This window comes from Stegostoma tigrinum, chromosome 20, assembly GCF_030684315.1.
Source record: "Stegostoma tigrinum isolate sSteTig4 chromosome 20, sSteTig4.hap1, whole genome shotgun sequence".
NCBI lineage: Eukaryota > Metazoa > Chordata > Chondrichthyes > Orectolobiformes > Stegostomatidae > Stegostoma > Stegostoma tigrinum.
In genome coordinates this window covers 56,795,527-56,814,298 of record NC_081373.1, presented here as the reverse complement: position 1 = coordinate 56,814,298, position 18,772 = coordinate 56,795,527, and the positions used below count along the sequence as shown (strand labels likewise).

Here is an 18,772-nt window from a genome sequence, read left to right as displayed (position 1 = left end):
TGAGCGATTTTTTTTTTCAAAATCAAGTAGCCACATGGGGATGAAGCAGAATTTTAAAAAGAGAAAAGCATTTTCTTTCAGCAGGAGAAAGCAATTGTCTTGTTGAGCCAAGCTGACAGGCTACAGTAAAGGACATATTTGGATAGAAACAGTACTAATTTCATCTCTCTGTCTGCTCCAATCTGACAGGAGAGATTTATTTACCATGCTTGTAGTAAGGTTACTTTCCTTTGTGTTTCTGGAGGGGCACAATTCTCTTTTCTTCAAACCATGAACATTCCCATTATGGGTGAATGCACAATACATTGATCTACTTCACATCAGACTTCCATTGTAGTGTAAGTATTTACAGCAAGTCACTGTTTGCTCTGGTCAGGCTAAAATTGAGCTTGGTACCAGGGTTTTTATAATGAATTATGAGCTCAATACTTCAGACTAAAGTAAACAAAACTGTGTTCATTTGACTGAACACTCATGTTGATGGGGTAACATCAGCTTCTTAAAGATAAAGATCCAATTCTGTGATTGTTACGGTTGATGTTTACATTCAAGTCATGAAATACAAGAGGCAGTCCAACAGTGTTGAACTCCACTCATTTTCCATTCCCCAACTCTACTTTATCTTTTCCTTCTTGATCCCAAGGTGATACTTCTCCCTTGCTGTTGTGCTATTTTATGCTCCATTTTCCCAGGAGTCTGTCACTGAATTAGTTCAAATCAACAGAAGCAAACTTGCTCCTCAGCAGAGGATTGGGGAACTGTGCAAGAGGGAGAATGTTGCGGAAATTAGAACAAAAGGAAATCGATTGGAAATTGTCAGCACAAATTAGTCAGTCAGTTTACTTGTTCCAAGTTGCATATTTACATTATAGCTTCGCTTTAAGTGTGTAATGACCTTGTGCTGAGGCAGATCACCTTTATCAGCACAGATATGTAGACAGTTTGGAGAACAGTTCTGGGTTGCTCCTCAAGTGGTCATTTTCTTATGGGGAAATGCTAGCTTTCCATTATTTCCCCATTTCAGATCAAGGTCGAATCACAGTGCAAGTCTGACATATGTTAAGGGTCAAAAAGTCAGGCCTCATTTTAGGTGACTGTTTCATTCATTTCAGTCAAGTTCCCAGGCAAAATAATGCTGTGGTAAGTACTCATTCAAACTCTGTCTTTAACGTCAAATGAGTCATTGCCAACCTGACTAACATTTGCCCAGTTTCTTCAAACTCTGGCATGCTCCTGTACCCAAATAAAAATCTTACAGCAGACTGACAGATTCTGTTAATAATTACCAAGGTGTTTATAATGCCGATTGTGAGCCTGAAGCAAAATTTTCACTCGATCCAGAGGGGCAATTGTTGACTTTGCACAGCATCCTGCAATACCTGCACAGAATATTTATAGAAGTTAATTTTCAACAGTAAAAAAAATTAACTTCCAACATTTTCATGTAACAGCCACACCAAATAGAGTCCTAAATTTGATGTCAGGGTTAAGAAACATATCAACGATGATGACATGGCACTGCAGACGTAGTGGACCATGTGACCTAATTCTGCTCTTGTATCATAGTCAGCTGTGACCCAATATAGCATAATCGCCCAAGTACAAACACAAGAAACAGGAGCAGAAATAAGACCATAAGAATATAGGATCAGAAGTATGCCATTCAGCCCTCAAGTCTGCACTGCCAATCAATGGATGATCTGATAATCCTCAACTCTGATTTGCTGCTTTCTTCACATAACCATTAATTTCATTACTGCTTAAACATCTTGGATCGTTTTAGCAAGATCTCCTACTTTTATGCTCCCTTCCCTTTGAGATATAAGCCAACAATCATTTGCCTTTGCCATTACCTGCTGAACTTAAATGTCATTTGTGATTTATGCATGATGACTCCCAAATCCCTTTGAACTGCAGCTTTCTGTAGGCTTTCCCCATTTAAATAATATTCAGCTCTTGCATTCTTCCTGCCGAAATGCATAACCTCATTTTCCCATATTACATTCCATCTGCCAAATTTTACTTACTCTAGTAACCTGTCTGTATCCCTTTGTAGACTCTTATCCTTACTATTTGCCTTCCCACTTTTTTTGTCATTTGCAAACTTGGTGTAGTATATTCATTTTCCTTATCCAAGTCATTAAGATATGATGTAAATAATTGTGGCCCCAGCATTTCTTATTGTTGTATTCCACCAGTTACAAGCTGCTATGCCGAAAACGCTCCCTGCATTCAAACCCTCTGTCTCTTATGGGTTTGTTGATTCTCTATTCATGCTACTATGCCAGCACCATCTGCTCTTATCTTATTAAGTGCCTTCTGCGTGTTATCTATTAAATGTCATTTGAAAATCCAAATATATTACAGCCTTTACAAATCATGTTTACAACCTCCTAAAATAACTGTAACAAATTTGCCTGGATAATTTCCCCTCATTAACTATACTGATTTTATTATGCATTTCTCAACCCTTTATAACAGACTCTAGCAAATCCCAATGGCAAACGTTAGGCTAACTGACCTATACTTACCCTGTTCCTTTGTCTCCCTATGTTTTTGAATAAGTTTACTACGCCAGCAATTTTGAAGAATCTAAGGGCTACTGGAAGATTACTACCAGTGCACCCACTATCTGTGTTCCTACTGCCTTTAATAACCATTTAATTCAGCTCTTTAGATCTGTTTTATCTTTCAACAAGATTATGAACACCGCGTTTAAATCTAGTTTGCTGCAGTATCCCCAAATCCCTTTAGCATTCAAAATTTACTCGTCTTTGTCTTGAGGATATTCAACTGTGTATCCACTGATTTCTTGGGGAGAGAATTTTAGGTTCACAATCCTTTGAGTTGAGAAATTTCTCATCTCAGACTCTTGTGCTCTCCCCTCAACCTGGGAAATACCTAACAAGCTCAGTAACCATGGTCTCAAGCCCCTTTTGAATACTGATCACTGCTCACTTTGCTAAATTCTACAGATATAGGCTAGGTACACCCAATTTCACCTCATAGCTAAACCCATCATGCTAGGAATCGATCTAGGTGAACCTTTGTTGTATTCCCTCCAAGGCAAACATATTCTTTATCAGGTAAGGAGCTCAAAACACCATACAATACTCTAGATGTGATGTCACCCAGGTTCCAATGTTAGAGGACAATTTATTCACCTTGTTGAGTGCTCTCCAAAAGTCCAAATAAATAACATCTACTCATTCCCCTTGACTGCTGTGCTAGTTCCAACCTCAAACCCCAGCGCAGAAATTGAGCAAAATTACATTAAAACAGGAAGTACTTGACAAACACAGCAGATCTGGCAGCATCTGCAAAAAGAAAAAAAAGTTAACGTTTTGAGACTAATGTGTCTCTGCTTCATAACAAATTGCATTATTACACTCTCAGAAGTGCCATCTTCAGTTATGAAGGCCCCATTTACACAACTGGCAATGGTGAGCCAAAGGAAGAAGGATGGAGGAAGCCAGTAGAAGAGGAACACAACATTTTTAGAAGATTAGACAGAGGAAGTAGTTGCCAACGAAACGATGCGGACAAAGGGAAAGCAACGCCTCTGCCTTTTCGAATGCTTACGTTAATTTAATGACATCATATGCAATGTCAGATAATCACTGTGAAATGAGAAATGATGGTGGAATCGAGAGAGTTCATTGATCATTGAATCATAGAATCCTAACCGTGTGGAAATGGGCCCTCTGGCCCAACAAGTCCACACCGACCCTAAGAACATCCTACCCATACTCATCCCCCTATAACCCACCCAATCTACGCATCCCTGAACACTATGGGCAATTTAATACAGCCAATCCACCTAGCCTGCACACCCTTGGACTGTGGGAGGAAACCGGAGCACCTGGAGGAAACTCACACAGACATGGGGAGAATGTGTAAACTCCACACAGAGTCGCCCAAGGGTGAAATCGAACCAGGGTCCCTGGCATTGTGAGGCAGCAGTGCTAACCACTGAGCCACTGTGCCTCCTATGGTGACAAGGAACAGCTAAGTGCCTTGTGTACAGTGGAAATCTGATGTCTTGGTTAAAGATTTGATGAAGCACTCCAAAGGAGGAAACCAAGGCAGAGAAACAAAGAGGTCTGAGTAAGGATTTTCAAAGTTTGGGATCTACACAACTAAAGATACAGCCACCAATAGTGGTGCATTTAAAATCTGGAATGTTCAACAGCAGAATTGAAAGACTGTAGCTATCATGGAGAATTATGGCATCCGTGAATAGTTCAGAGAAAGGATCTGATATTCAATACTTTCCACGACACCCCCTCATTTGCGGTGTAATCCCTTGCCTTGTTAGCCTAATCCAGTTTGAACTCCATTTACCACACTCTGTCCACCTGAGAAGTATATTGATATCCACCCGCTGTTTATAGCTATCCTCCTCACTACCTTACAAATTCTCATGCCATCTTCTAATGTCTTGATCATACTCTCTACGTTTAAACACAAATCATTAACGTACACTACAAACAGCAGGATCCCAACACCAAGGCTTGTGGACCCGCACTGGAAATAAACTTGCAGTCAGAGAAACATCCTTCTTCCAATACCCTCTGCTTCCTCTCTCTCTCAGCCAATTGTGGATCCAGCGTACCACTCTGCCTTCGATTCCATGGATTCTTACTTTCTTGACCATTTTGCCATGAGGTGCATTACCAAAAGTCTTGTTAAAGTCCATTAGACCACATCCAATACATTACCCTTATTACTCCTGATTACCTCCTCAAAAAAATTGATCAAATTTGTCAATCACAAACCTCTCTAAACCAATCCATGCCAAGCATCCTAGTTTAATCGGCATCTGTTCAACTAGATACATTCTGCTCCTCAGAATTCTTTCCAATAACTTTTCCGCTAATGAGGTTAGATTGACAGGTCTGTAATTTCCAAATCTCTCTCTCCCACCCCCCCAGCATTTTTAATAATGGGACAATGTTAGCATGCCTCCAGTGCTCTGGCACCTCACCCTTAGCCAGAATGAATTACTGCAGGAGCCTCCAACACCTTCTGCCTTGCCTCCCTCAACAGTTGGGCCTGTGGATTTATCCGCTCTGAAGCCTGCAAAACCCACTAGAACCTCCTCTACTTAATTTCTTCTAATGTTTCACAGTCATCCATCTTGGTGTCTATACCTGTGTTATCCTTTTCCATTGTGAAGAATGATGGCAAATATTTATTGAAGATGAATCCCTTGTCTTCTAGGTCCATATGTACATTACTTCTAAGACCCTTAAAGGCCTTTGTATTTCTCTCATTATCCTTTTGCATTTTATATACTGGAGTTTTATTTTGTTCTATCCACTAATGCTTTCTCATGCACTCTCCTGGCTTTCCTAACTTTCTTTTCAAAATTCCCTTTTTGTTTCAATATGCGCCTGTAGGAACTCTGCCACATTCAGCCCTCATCATCTCAGACAAACTCCTCTTCCAGCAAGATGGCAGCAGCGTAAGTTGCTCCATTCAGAACTCCATTCTGCTTGCCAGTTCTTTTTCTCTTTCTTTCTTTGTCCTTTTCTTTTTTTCTCCCTTCTTCTCTCTCCCTCTGTAGTAATTCTATCCCCTTGACCTCTTTCAACTACCAACCGAAGGATTCAGGAAGGAGTCAGGTCACGACTGGGAACCAAGCCGAACGCATGGGTTGTATGGCAAAGGTACACACTTTTCAACCTTTTTTTACATTGAATACACATGACAATAACTCAATCAATAATCATGATCTTTATGTCTTTTGACACCCAGAGTTCTGTGGTCATGGTCCCACTCCTTGTCTTCACAAAAATATATTTTCCCTGTATTCTTACCAGTTTCTCTCCAAATGCCTCCCATGACCGACAGTCTTATCTGCAAACTGCTGTTGCCAGTACACTTACTAAATCATATCTTAGCAAAATTTGCCTTTCCCCAGTTTAGAACTTTTATTGTGGCCCATCCTTATCCTTTTCATAATTATCCTCAATCTGAGTTAATGTCATTATCTCCAAAATGTTCCCCTCTACTGATATGCCATCCACCTGCCTATGTTCAGTTCCAAATATTAAGTCCGGAACAGCCTCCTCCTTGTTGGGTTTTCTACGTATTGACTGTAAAGATTCTTTTGGATGCACATAAGAATTTTGTACCTGCTCTATCTTACATATTTAAAAAAAAATCACTGTTAATATTTAGGCACTGAAAATCACCTATTACTGCCTTATTAATCTTACACTTCTCTGAAAATGTGATTACATCCTCTATCTCAGCCTGACTGTTAGGGAGGCCAATAGCATGCATCCAACACCATGTTTGCCTCTGAGTTTTCTGTCTCAGCCCATATGGCCTCATTTGATGATCCTTCCAACGAAGACATGGAAAAAATACAGTACATTAAAACATTGGTGCCTTAATCTTCATGTAGATTGGGAGAATAAAATTGGTATAGGTAGCCATGAGAAAGAATTCAGACAGCATATTCAGGACAGTTTCCGAGAACGATATGTTATAGATCCTACCAGATGCAAAATAGCTTGATCCCTGGTTATGTGCAATGAGGCAGGTTTAATAAATGATCTCAGAATAAAAGATCCCTTTGGTAACAGCAGCCATTATGTGGTAGGACTTAGAGTTCAGTTTGAGAGGGAGAAACTTGGGTTAGAATCAACCATGCTAAACTTAAGGACAATTACCAAAGGAATGTGGGCAGAGCTAGCTGGAGTGGACTGGAAAAGGAGTTTAAGTGCAAAGACAGTTGATAAACAATATCAAAATATTTTTAAAATAGTTCATGATTGACAACAAAACGTATCTCAGTGACAAAGAAGAATTCTAAGAAGGAGAGAAGCCAACCATGGTTAACTAGGAAAGTTATGGATATCATCAAATTGAAAATAAAAACACAGAATGTGTTCAAGATAAGCACTAAGCCAGAGGTTTGGGTAAGTTTTAAAATAAAAACAAAAGGCTACAGTGATTGTAACAAGCTCAGCAAGGTGGACCTCATAGAATATGCTGTCCCTGGTTGAGGATATTAATCTGATCCAATCAGGGAGATCTCGCTGATGATATAAATAAATAAGGCTGCATCAAAGATGCCCACACTCTGGTAGCTGCCTCTGAATGAGGCAGTACCAAAGTCGAGGACTGCTCATCTGTAAATAAAGGGTGACTTGGTGAAGGATACCTGTCTCTGTGGAGTTACTTCAAAACAACTAAACAATAACGCCATTAAATAAACTATACAGTTAAACTTACATCGATATCAAGGCAGACAGCAAAGCTTATTTAAATATATAAAAAGAAAATTGACCAGAGAGACTTTATAGAATGAAGCTCGTGAAATAACAATGGGTTTTCAGGAAATGGCAGAGGAGTTGAATAAATACTTTGCTTCAAAGTAGATAATGCTAATAGCATTCCAAAATTACTTATCAAAGGACAAAAGGTGATGGGGAGGAAATAAATACAATAATTATCACTATATAAAAACACTAGGGAAACTAATGGGGTTAAAATTAAGTCTTAGAAAAGGCTCTGGACGAATGAAAAACTGCCAATGTCACACCCTCATTCAAAAAGGAAAATGACAAAGGATAGGTAACAATAGGCCAGCTGTGAGAACAGTGCAAGCAAAATGATGGACAGACATCATTGGGTCAGGTTCTGATATTGTGGAAATCATGATTAAGACTGTGGGGCTGTTAAGTACTTAAGTGGAAAATGAGATGTTATCCTTCAGACGGGCATTATTTCACGATGTTACGTGAATGAGTAGGGCAGTTATCCTGGATCTCTGATGCAACATTTATAGAAATATAGCAGGAGTAGGTCATTTGACCCTTCAAGCCACTTCACCATTCATTATAATCATGGCTGATTATTTAACTCAGTAGCCTGTTTCAGCTTTTCTCCTACACCCTTTGATCCCTTTAGCCCCAAGAGCTATATCCAACTTCTCCTTTAAATCATACAATATTTTATTGTATACTTGCAGTAAGATGTCAATGCTGCTGTACTCAAATCCTCTTATATGAAGGCAATATGCCACTTGCCTTCTTCATTGCCTGCTACACCTGCATACTTACTTCAGCAAGCGGTGAAATGGGCACTCAGGTCTTGTTGCACATGTCCCTCTCTCAATTTATAACCAGAAGTTAATCCACTTTCTTGATTTTGCTCCCATTTATCCACACAGTGCTGCATCTGCCATGTCTCGGCCTACTTGCTCATCTTGTCCTAACCCTATTACTTAAGCATCCCTGCAGCCTCCTCACAGTTAACCCTCCACCTAGCTTTGTATCAACTGCAAATTTGGAGATATTAATTATTTGGATGGAGGAACTAAACATAGTATGTTTTGTGAACAGCTTAGGTCCTACCACTGAGCTCTGCAGTATCCCACTAGTCATGCCTGCCATTCGGAAAAAGACTCCATATACTCCATTTCCTGTCTGCCAACTAACTCTCCATCCATCTCAATACACCACCCCTAATCCCTAAATCCTTCAATCAACATCACAGATTATCTGGTCATTCTTGTTTGTGGGACATGCTTTGTGCGAATGAGATTCTGTATTGCCTATTACAAGCAATTATGCTTTCAAATTAATACTTCATAAGCTGTGAGACACTTTTGGACAGAATTAGATTGCAAAAGCATCATATAAATGCAGAGATAACAAAGGTGTGGAGCTGGCTGAACACAGAGGGGCAAGCAGCATCTTAGGAGCAGGAAAGCTGATGTTTCGGACCTAAGCCCTTCATCAGAATTTCATCCAGCTCCACACCTTGTTATCTCGGATTCTCCAGCATCTGCAGTTCCTATTACTCTCATATAAATGTAGGTTTCTTTTTACTAACAGTCAATTATGATGGATCAATTATTCATAATACAGTTACCTCCTGCCACCAAAGAGCGCAGCCAAAAAAAGTCTCGACGACTGGGGGCACCCACACCAGTTTTGGCACTGGCTGGAATTGGTGCTTCTGTTGTCATGGCTACTAGAGATTTGAAAGATGTTTGGTCCTCCTGCAAAACTACAAAAAAAGTTTAGCGAAAATTAATTGAGTACTGGAACCTCACAAATGAAGTGTTCCCAATGCTGCTTTCTATTTATTCTCAAATATAACTAATCTTTTCAACACCCACCAAATCTATGAACATTCAAATAGAAAATTAGTGTAATGGGATCAGATGAGGTGGAGTAACAATGGTTGTGGTGAACAAACAGGAAAATGGAAATATCCTCCATTCGATGCTAAAGGATGTGGGAAATGAGCAGGAGAGTGAGATACGATGAGGTGGAATCCTAATTAATATCTCACTTATCTGAGTTACGAGTTTTAGATTCTTGCTTTCTTAGTACTCGATCAAACCAAGTTACAGTTTTAAAGAGATCATCAGGTTATTACATCCGTTCCTCTCTCATATCTCTCTTTAGAGGGTGTTAGCCTGGTTGGTCTTTCCTGCTGATATTTTACTATCTTCTTTCTCCCTCCTCTACCCTCTCTGTATTCTTTGATGCTTTTTGTTTGTTTGTGAGATGCACGTGTCACTTGCAAGTGCAACTTTCGTGCCCATCCATTGTTGGGCCAAAGGTGGTGGTGAACTGTCTTCTTGAACCACTACAGTTAGGTGTCAGGAGCTGTTAGGTAGGGAGTTCCAGGATTCTAGCAAAGCAACACTGAGAAACAGCAAAAAAGCTCTATCCAAATGGCGTGCAGCTTGGAAAGAAAGTTGTGATAGTGATCAAATGTATCTGCTGTTGTTGTCCTTCTAGGTGATAGAGTTGCAGGTTTGAAAGATGCTGTCAAAGAAATCTCGCTGAGCTACTGCAGATGGTATAGAATGCTGGCACTATGTTGAGATGGAAGGAATTAATGCTGTAGTGCATAGATGGGTTCAAGTCAGCTACTTTGTCTTGGATGTTGTCAGGCTTCGTCTACAGTCATCAAGTCATATAGCGTAGAAACAGACCCCTCAGTTCAATTTGTCTGTGGTGATCAAGTTCCCAAATTGAACTAATTCCATTTGCCTGCATTTGGTCCATAGCCCCTAAACCTGTCCTATTCAGGTACCTTCCAAATGTCTTTTAAATGTACTTGCATCAACCACTTCCTCTGGCAGTTCATTCTTACGAATGAAACTCTAGCAGGGCAGCACAGTTGAGATGCTGGAAGGTGGCTAATGTGGTACCATTATCGAAGAAAGGTGATAAGGAAAAGCCAGAGAACAACAGACCAGTGAGTGTGATGTCAGTGGTGGGTAAGTTAGTAGAAGAGATTCTGAGGGACAGGATTTACACGTATTTGGAAAAGCAAGGACTCTTTAGGGATAATCAACATGGCTGTGTGTGTGGGAAATCATGTCTCACTAACTTGTTTGAGATTTTCGAAGAAGTGACAAAGAAGATTGATAACGGCAGAGTGGTGGGCCTTGTCTCTATGGATTTCGCAAGGCGTTTGACAAGGTTCCACATGGTAGATTATTGAGCAAGGTTAGATCACATGGTATCCAAGAAAATGCTAGACAAATAATTTAAAAGATGTTGCTGGGTTGGAGGATTTGAGCTAGAAGGGGTGGCTTCTTTGATTGCTGGAGCTGCCTATGTCCAGACAAGCAGAAAGTATTCCATTGTGCTCCTGACTTAAGCCTCGTAGACGGCGGGTAGATATTATGAAGACAGAAGGAATATCCTGTCCTTCTTCAAAATAACATTGCAAGATAGCATTTCTGACAGCAAATGCCTCCTCAGCTGGATTCATGAAGGGGAAATTATGACCAACAAATTTACTGGAATTCTTTAAGAAAGTAACAAACAGAATAGCCAAAAGGGAAAGCAGTGGTTAAACCTGGATTGTCAGAAAGCATTTGACAAAGGCTACTAAATTAGATAAGGATCCATGGTATTACAGGTAGTTTATTAGCATGGACACATGAGTTCTTGTGGCGCAGAGGCAATGTCCCTTCACTAAGCCAGGAGGGCTGCGTTCATCAACTTCAGAAGTGTGCACAGGCTGACTAGAAAGTATCTATTAACATGGATAGGGTTGGACTAATAGACAAAAAAGTTGGAATAATGGCAACCAGTAATTACTGGAGTGCTGCAGAGATGGGACCACAATTATTTCCAATATACAGTAATGATTCAGATGAGGGAAGTGAATGCATTATAGTCAACTTTGCGAATGACAAGCATAAGTGGAAATGCAACTATTAAGGATGACATAAAAACTCTACAGTGGGATACAGACAGATAAGCAAGTGGGAAAATCCCTGGCAGATGGAAAATAATGTGGGAAAATGTGAAGTTAACAAAAAATGCTGGAGATCACAGCGGGCCGGATACCATCTATGGACAGAAAGCAAGCCAACATTTTGAATGTAGGTGACTCTTCATCGGAGCTGAAGTGTGCAGTGGTCAGCATTTATGTTATAGTTCTAAGTAGGGGGTTATGTGGGGGATAGTGGATGTGGGGTGCTGGTGGAGAAAAGAAAAATCAAAAAAACTGTGGATGCTGTACTTCAGGAGCAAAAACAGAAGTTGGTGGAAAAGCTCAGCAGGTCTGGCAGCATCCATTAAGAAAAATCAGAGTTAACGTTTTGGATTCGGTGAACAGTGGAAGAAAAGATGTTGATAGTTCAGATCAAGTGATTGGAACATGAGAATGACAGAACAATGATGTGTCTCCTGCCAGATTTGAAAGGACAGACAGTCTCACTGGATGGGGTGAGGTGAGACAGAATATGGTAAGGAATGTAACAAGCCAAAAGAAAAGGAAGAAATGAGAGTTGGTTCACAATTTGAAGGCGTTGAGATGCTGGAAGGTGGCTAATGTGGTACCATTATCGAAGAAAGGTGATAAGGAAAAGCCAGAGAACAACAGACCAGTGAGTGTGATGTCAGTTGAACTCAATATTAAATCCAGAAGGCTGTAAAGTGCCGAGCCTGAAGATGAGATATTGTTCACTGCAGCATGCTGAGGACAGACACATGGGTGAGGAGAGATAATGGGAACTGCAGATGCTGGAGAATCCAAGATAACAAAGTACGGAGCTGGATGAACACAGCAGGCCAAGCAGCACCTTAGAAGCACAAAAGCTGATGTATCGGGCCTAGTCACTTCATCAGAAAAGGGGGATGGGGAGAGGATTCTGAAATAAATGGGGAGAGAGGGGGAGGCAGACTGAAGATGGATAGGGGAGAAGATAGGTGGAGCGCAGAGTATGGGTGGGGAGGTACGGAGGGTATAGGTCAGTCCGGGTGGACGGACAGGATGAGGTTAGTAGGAGGAAATAGAGGTGCGGCTTGAGGTGGGAGGAGGGGACAGGTGACAGGAAGAACAGGTTAGGCAGGCTGGGACGAGCTGGGCTGGTTTTGGGATGCAGTGGGGGGAGGGGGAGATTTTGAAGCTTGTGAAATCCACACTGATGCCATTGGGCTGCAGGGTTCCCAAGCGGAATGAGTTGTTATTCCTGCGTGGCATCATTATGGCACTGCAGGAGGCCCAGGATGGACGTGTCGTCTGAGGAATGGAAGGGGGAGTTGAAATGGTTCGCGACTGGGACGTGCAGTTGTTTACTGCGAACCGAGTGTAGGTGTTCTGCAAAGCGGTCCCTAAGCCTCCGCTTGGTTTCCCCAACGTTGAGGAAGCCACACCGTGTACAGCGGATGCAGTATACCACATTGGCGGATGTGCAGGTGAACATCTGCTTGATGTGCAAAGTCATCTTGGGGCTTGGGATGAGGGTGAGGGAGGTGGTGTGGGGGCAGGTGTAGCACTTCCTGCGATTGCAGGGGAAAGTGCCGGGTGTGGTGGGGTTGGAGGGAGTGTGGAGCGGACAAGGGAGTTGCAGTGAGAGTGGTCTCTCCGGAATGCAGGCAAGGGTGGGGTGGGAAAAATGTATTTGGTGGTGGGATCGGATTGTAGATGGCGGAAGTGTCGGAGGTAGATGCGTTGTATCCGGAGGTTGGTAGGGTGGTATGTGAGGGAGGTATGTGAGCAAGCAGGTTGCTGTGTTAAAATGACTGGCTACAGGAAGATTGGGGTCATGCTTACACATGGACAGGAAGTGTTCAGCAAAGTACTCACCCAGTCTGTGTTTGGTTTCTCCAACCTACAGTAGGCCACATTAGATGCAGCAAAAACAATACACAAGGCTGGAGGAGGTACAGGTGAAATGCTGCTTCACCTGGAAAGACTACTTAGGCCCTTTGATGGTGAGCAGGTTGGACATTTCTTTCTACTACCCCCTGGACCATGAACCCACATCCAAACATCAAGCCTCCGTTGCTAGGACTGTCACTGACCTCATTACCTCTGGAAATCTTGGAGGAAGCACAGGTGAAATGCTGCTTCACCTGGCAAAGACTATTTAGGCCCTCAGATGGTGAGCAGGGAGGTGGTGAAGGGCAGGTGTTGTACCTTCTGCAGTTGCATGGGAGGTGCCGTAGGGATAGGGAATGCTGGTGGTGGTTGTAGAATGTACTAGGGTGCCCCTGAGGGAACGATCACTGCAAAATGAAGACAGGAAAGCAAGGGAAAGTTATGCTGGAGTTGTATGAAATGGTAGTGAATGATCTTTTGAAAGCTGAGGCTGGTGGCTTGAAAAGTAAGGACAAGGGGAACCCAATCATGCTGTTGTGAGTGATGGGAAGGGTCAAGGGCGGAAGCATGGGTGATAGGTCGGATGCGGTTGAGGGCCCTGTCACAGTGGATGCAAAACCATGGTCATGGAAGAAGCAAGCCATGTCAGCAGTGCTGTTGTGGAAGGTGCCATCATCCAAACAAATGTGACCAAGGCAAAAAGAACTGGGAGAATGGGATGGAGTACTTGCAGGACGTGGGGTGTGACAAGCTGTAGTGAAGGTAGTTGTGGGAGTCAGTGGCTTTGTAGTGGATGGCACTGGACAGTTTATTCCACGAATTGGAGACAAAGAGATCAACGAAAGGAGGGGGAAGTGGCAGAAATGGATGATGTGAAAGTTATACAGAGGTGGAAATTGGAGGCAAAATGAATGAGCTTTTCAAGGTCATGTCCTGACTTGGAAACAGTTGTTAATATACTGAGAAAGGAGTTGTGCAAATGGGCCAGTAATAGCACTAGAACAAGGATCGTTCCATGTACCCCATAAAGAGACAGGCATAACTGAGATCCATGCATGTGCCCATAGCCACTCCCTTGACTTGGTAGAAGTGAGATGAATTAAAGCAGAAATTGTTCAGTGAAAGAACAAGTTCAGTCAAGTGGAGGAAAGTGTGGTGGATGGTGACTGTTCAAGCCTCTGGTTGAGGAAGGAGAATTCTCAGACCATCCTGGTGGAGAATGAAGGTACAGAGGGATTGCACATCCACCGTGAACAAGGGGCAATTAGGGCCAGGGAACTGAAAACTGTCAATATGGTGGAGGGTATCAGAGGAATCACAGATGTAGGTGGACAGGGTCAGGACAAGTGGAGACAGGATGGAGTCAGGGTAGAAGGAAATGAGCTTTTTGCCCATACCCATCTCATCACACTCTTCCTCACTATCTCTCCCCTTCTCTCACATTTCACAGCATTCACTGTCTCTTTCCATCCCACTCCGAATCGCTGTCTTTCCCTCACTCTCCCCATTGTCTCTCCTCCTCTCATCATCTCTCTTAATCCCTCTCATAACCACTGACTCTCCCATACCACCAACCTCTGTTCCTCTCCCCTGCTCTTCTCCCTCACTTCCAATCCTGCCTCACTGATTCACTAATTCTCTCCCTTCATTCTCCACCCCTCCATCTCTGTCCACATCACTCAGACCCTCACTATTCTTCCCAATCTCCTCCTACCCCACCCTCTCCATCCCCTCACTCCGACCAGCACTGTCCCTCCATCCATCTCTTCCTCTCATGTCCGTTCCATTCCGTTCCTCCATCCGTCCTTCTTTTCTTCCCTCAGTCACTCTCATTAGGCCTCGTTCCTTCTACCAGTTCTCTCATTTCTTCCCGTTCACCAACCCTCCTGCGGTCTCTCACTCTCAACTCACCTGCCGCCTCCGCGGCCTCTCCGCTCGACGCCGCCAGTCCATCCGGGTCAGTGGCTGACAGCGCCCCCGCCAGTGCGGGAGGAGGACAGGCCAGGAGCTCCTGTAGCATCCATAGCTCCCTCTACAGGGTAGCCTGCCAGGCGGGAGACAGCACAACTGATGGAGCTGTTAGAGAATTTAGATGTCGTTTATACTTAGTGATAACACAGTGTGGAGCTGGAGGAGCACAGCAGGTAAGGCAGCATTAGAGGAACCGGAAAGCTGATGTTTTGGGTCGGTACCCTTCTTCAGAAATAGGGGAGGGGGAAGGAATAGAGAGGATGGATGGCGCTGGGGAAGGTAGGTGGGTTGGTGATGTGTGAGTGCAGGTCGGCAAGTGGTGGGAGGAACGGTGGGCAGAAGTTGGACGGATTGTGTCAGGTCAAGGAGGAGGGGATGAGAGAGAGGTTTGGTTATAGGATGAGGCTGGACCTGGGGAGATTTTGAAACTGGTAAAGTCCACGTTGAGACCATTGGGATGTAGGCTTCCAAGGTGGAATATGATGTGCTGCAGTTTCTGGGTGGCGTCATTGTGAAACTGGAGGCGGCCCAGGATGACCATTCAGTAAAATCATATCCTTACCCTAAACAACTTATACTTCAACTCCTTGTACTTCCTTCAGACTAAGTGGGTGGCCATGGGAACCTGCATAGGCCCAAGCTATGCCTGCCTCTTTGTAGAACAGCACCTCTTCCGCAGCTACACTGGCACTATCCCCCAACTCTTCCTCCATTACATCAATGACTATATTGGGTGCCGCTTTGTGCTCCCATGAGGAGCTCAAACAATTCATCAACTTTATTAACACCTTCCACCCCAACCTCAAGTTCACCTGGACCATCTCTGATGACTCTCTCTCCTTCCTGGACCTCTCTGTCTCCATCTCTAGTGACCACCTCAAAACTGCTGTCTATTTCAAGCACACCGACTCCCACAGCTACCTAGTCTACACCTCCTCTCACCCACCTTCCCTGCAAGAATGCAATCCCCTACTCTCTATTCCTCCACCTCTGCCTCCTCTGCTCCCAAGATAAGGTGTCACACTGCCCATCATCCCAGATGTCCTCATATTTCAAGGACAGCAACTTCTGCCCTTCAGTGGTCAAAAACACCCTCGACGGCATCTTTTGCGTTTCTCGCACCTCAACCCTCACAGCCCCCTCCCCACTTTAAAAACAAAAAGACAGAATCCCCCTTGTCCTCACATATTACCACATTAACCTCCAAATTCAACGCATCATTCGCCACCACTTCTGCCACCTGCAATCTGACCCCACTAAGAAGGTTATATTTCCCTCCCCTCCCCTATCTGCTTTCTGGAGGGACTTCTCTCTCCGCGACTCCCCCGTCCACTCCATGCTCCCCACAACCCCTGGCACCTATCCCTGTAACCGCAGGAGGTGCTATACCTCCCCCCTCACCTCCATCCCAGGCCCCAAAAAAACTTGCACATCAGACAGATGTTCACCTGGACATCCGCTAATGTGGCCTGTTGTATCTGCTGTTTCTGATCTACCTCCTCTACATCAGTGAGACCAAGCGGAGACTCGGAGACCACTTTGCAGAGCACTTATGCTCGGTTTGTGTCAAACAACAACACCTTCCAGTCGCAAACCACTTCAACTGTCCCTCCCACTCCGTTGGCAACATCTCCATCCTGGGCCTCCTCCAGTGTCACAATGATGCCACCCGGAAACTGGAGGAGTAGCACCTCGTATTCTGCCTTGGGAGCCCACAACCCAATGGCCTCAATGTGGACTTTACTAGTTTCAAAATTTCCCCACCCCCCAGCCTCATCCCAAGACCAACCCTCCCTCTCATCTCCGCCTCCTTGACCTGTCCATCATCTCTCCCACCTATTTGCTCCTCCCACCTCACTGACCAGTCCCAACCACTACCTACCTGCACTCACCTATCACCATCCCACTTACCTCCCCAGCCCAAGCCCCCCTTCTCTATTTATTTCAGAGCCCTTTCCTCTCCCCCATTTCTGACGAAGGGTCTGAAACCGAAACATCAGCTTTCCAGCTCCTCCGATGTTGCCTGGCCTGCTATGTTCCTCCAGCTCCACAGCGTGTTATCTCAGACTCCAGCATCAGCAATTCTTACTGTCTCCTTGAATGAAAGTATGCCTGTTAGGGAATCAATGGGTCTAATGGGGATGTCTGGTTTATGTACTTTGGGAAGTTCATAGAAGCAGGGGTGTTCGTCCCTTCTGGTTCCATTCTTGTGTGTTCTGTTTTGTTTATCTGCTCTGCATCCTTTAGTCTCTTCACTGACTGGGTGATCCTATTACTTAACTGCGGTTTTGGGTCTTTCACCACTAGTTGCTAAGTGGTTGTATCTGCAAGCAATGTCTGTGCTTTCTTAACATAGTCTGGTTTGTACATAATGGTGGTCGTATGCCCCTCGTCTGCTGGTGGGATTATGATGTTCTTGTCTTTCTTGAGTTTATCTAGTGCATTTCTCTCATGTGTTCAGGTTGGCCCCTTTGTTCCTTCTGTGTAGCGTGGGGATTATAGTCTGTCAGATGGTTTGTTGTGTTTTGACTGTGAGTCTGTTGTCTTTTAATATAGTCTCCAGGGCGGCCGTAAATTCTGTTCTGTTTGCATCTTTGTGGTTATGGTTCAGTCTGCGTAATTTTAGATTAGATTAGATTCCCTACAGTGTGGAAACAGGCCATTCGGCCCAAGTCCACACCGCCCCTTGAAGCATCCCACCCAGACTCATTCCCATCCCCCTATAACCCTCACACCCCTAAACACTACGGGCAATTTAGCATGGCCAATCCACCTAGCCTGCACATCTCTGGACTGTGGGAGGAAACCGGAGCAGCTGGAGGAAACCCATGCAAACACGGGGAGAATGTGCAAACTCAACACAGACAGTTACCCGGGGCTGGAATCAAACCCAGGTCCCTGGCGCTGTGAGGCTGCAGTGCTAACCACTGATCCACTGTGCCACCCGCTTGTGGCACATCTCAGTTTCTGTGAGTTGTCTGCCATCTCACATGCACACTATCTCTGCCACTGCGCCTCACTTCCGATCAAGACTTTTGCTGTACTATTCTCACTATCGCCTACAACATTTTTTCTCAGTCACGCACACCCTCTCCCCTCTGCTTTCCATACTGTTAACCCTGCAGGCCTCCTCACTGTCTTGGAACACCTCACCACTTTTTTCTACCCCCCCCCCCCCTTCCCCCAAGAGCAATAGCACCAACAGCCTTGCCACCCACTGCTGTCTGACCCATTCCTCTACCTTTCCTCCTTACAGTAATGGATAGCCCATAACATGGAAGGGAGAATCTGTTCAGTTGGAATGATGTCTGACACCAGACACTTCATCACTTAAAAGGAGAGAATCTTAGCCCTCACAAGAGAAGACAAGAACCACTCCTGCAGGCAAATGGAAACATTCATGTCTGCAATAGGTGCTGCTTCCAAATGACCAAGGAAGACAGTGCAAACAAAGCAAGGCAATGCATGATGAACAGTAGGAGGCATTGAAGATCAGAGGGACTTTGGCATGCATGTACACTGGACCCTTACTGGTGGCTAAAGTGGTTATGAAGACATAGGGTATACTTGCCTATGTTAGCTGAGGCATAGAGTTTAAAAGTAGGAAGGTTATGCTGGAACTGTATACATGTCAGTTAGGCCAAAGCCAGAGTATTGTGTGCAGTTATGGAATCCACATTATCATAGAATCTCTACAGTG

The 18,772-nt window shown here is 44.0% G+C and overlaps 1 protein-coding gene across 4 annotated transcripts in view; it reads right to left on the bottom strand.

Moving 5' to 3' along the window:
- Positions 1-15,113, bottom strand: part of slc25a16 (solute carrier family 25 member 16) — a 57,859-nt gene extending 42,746 nt beyond the window's left edge. For 2 of the 4 annotated variants that reach the window (XM_048551526.1, XM_059653197.1), the window contains exons 1-3: positions 13,087-15,006; positions 8,893-9,030; positions 1,287-1,379 (exon numbers count right to left, since the gene is read on the bottom strand). In XM_048551526.1, coding sequence (XP_048407483.1) covers positions 1,287-1,379; positions 8,893-8,989 — 190 coding nt within the window. In that variant the 5' untranslated portion in view covers positions 8,990-9,030; positions 13,087-15,006. The other 2 variants (XM_048551525.2, XM_048551528.2) reach the window with 2 other exon arrangements.
- Positions 15,114-18,772: the final 3,659 nt, after the last annotated feature.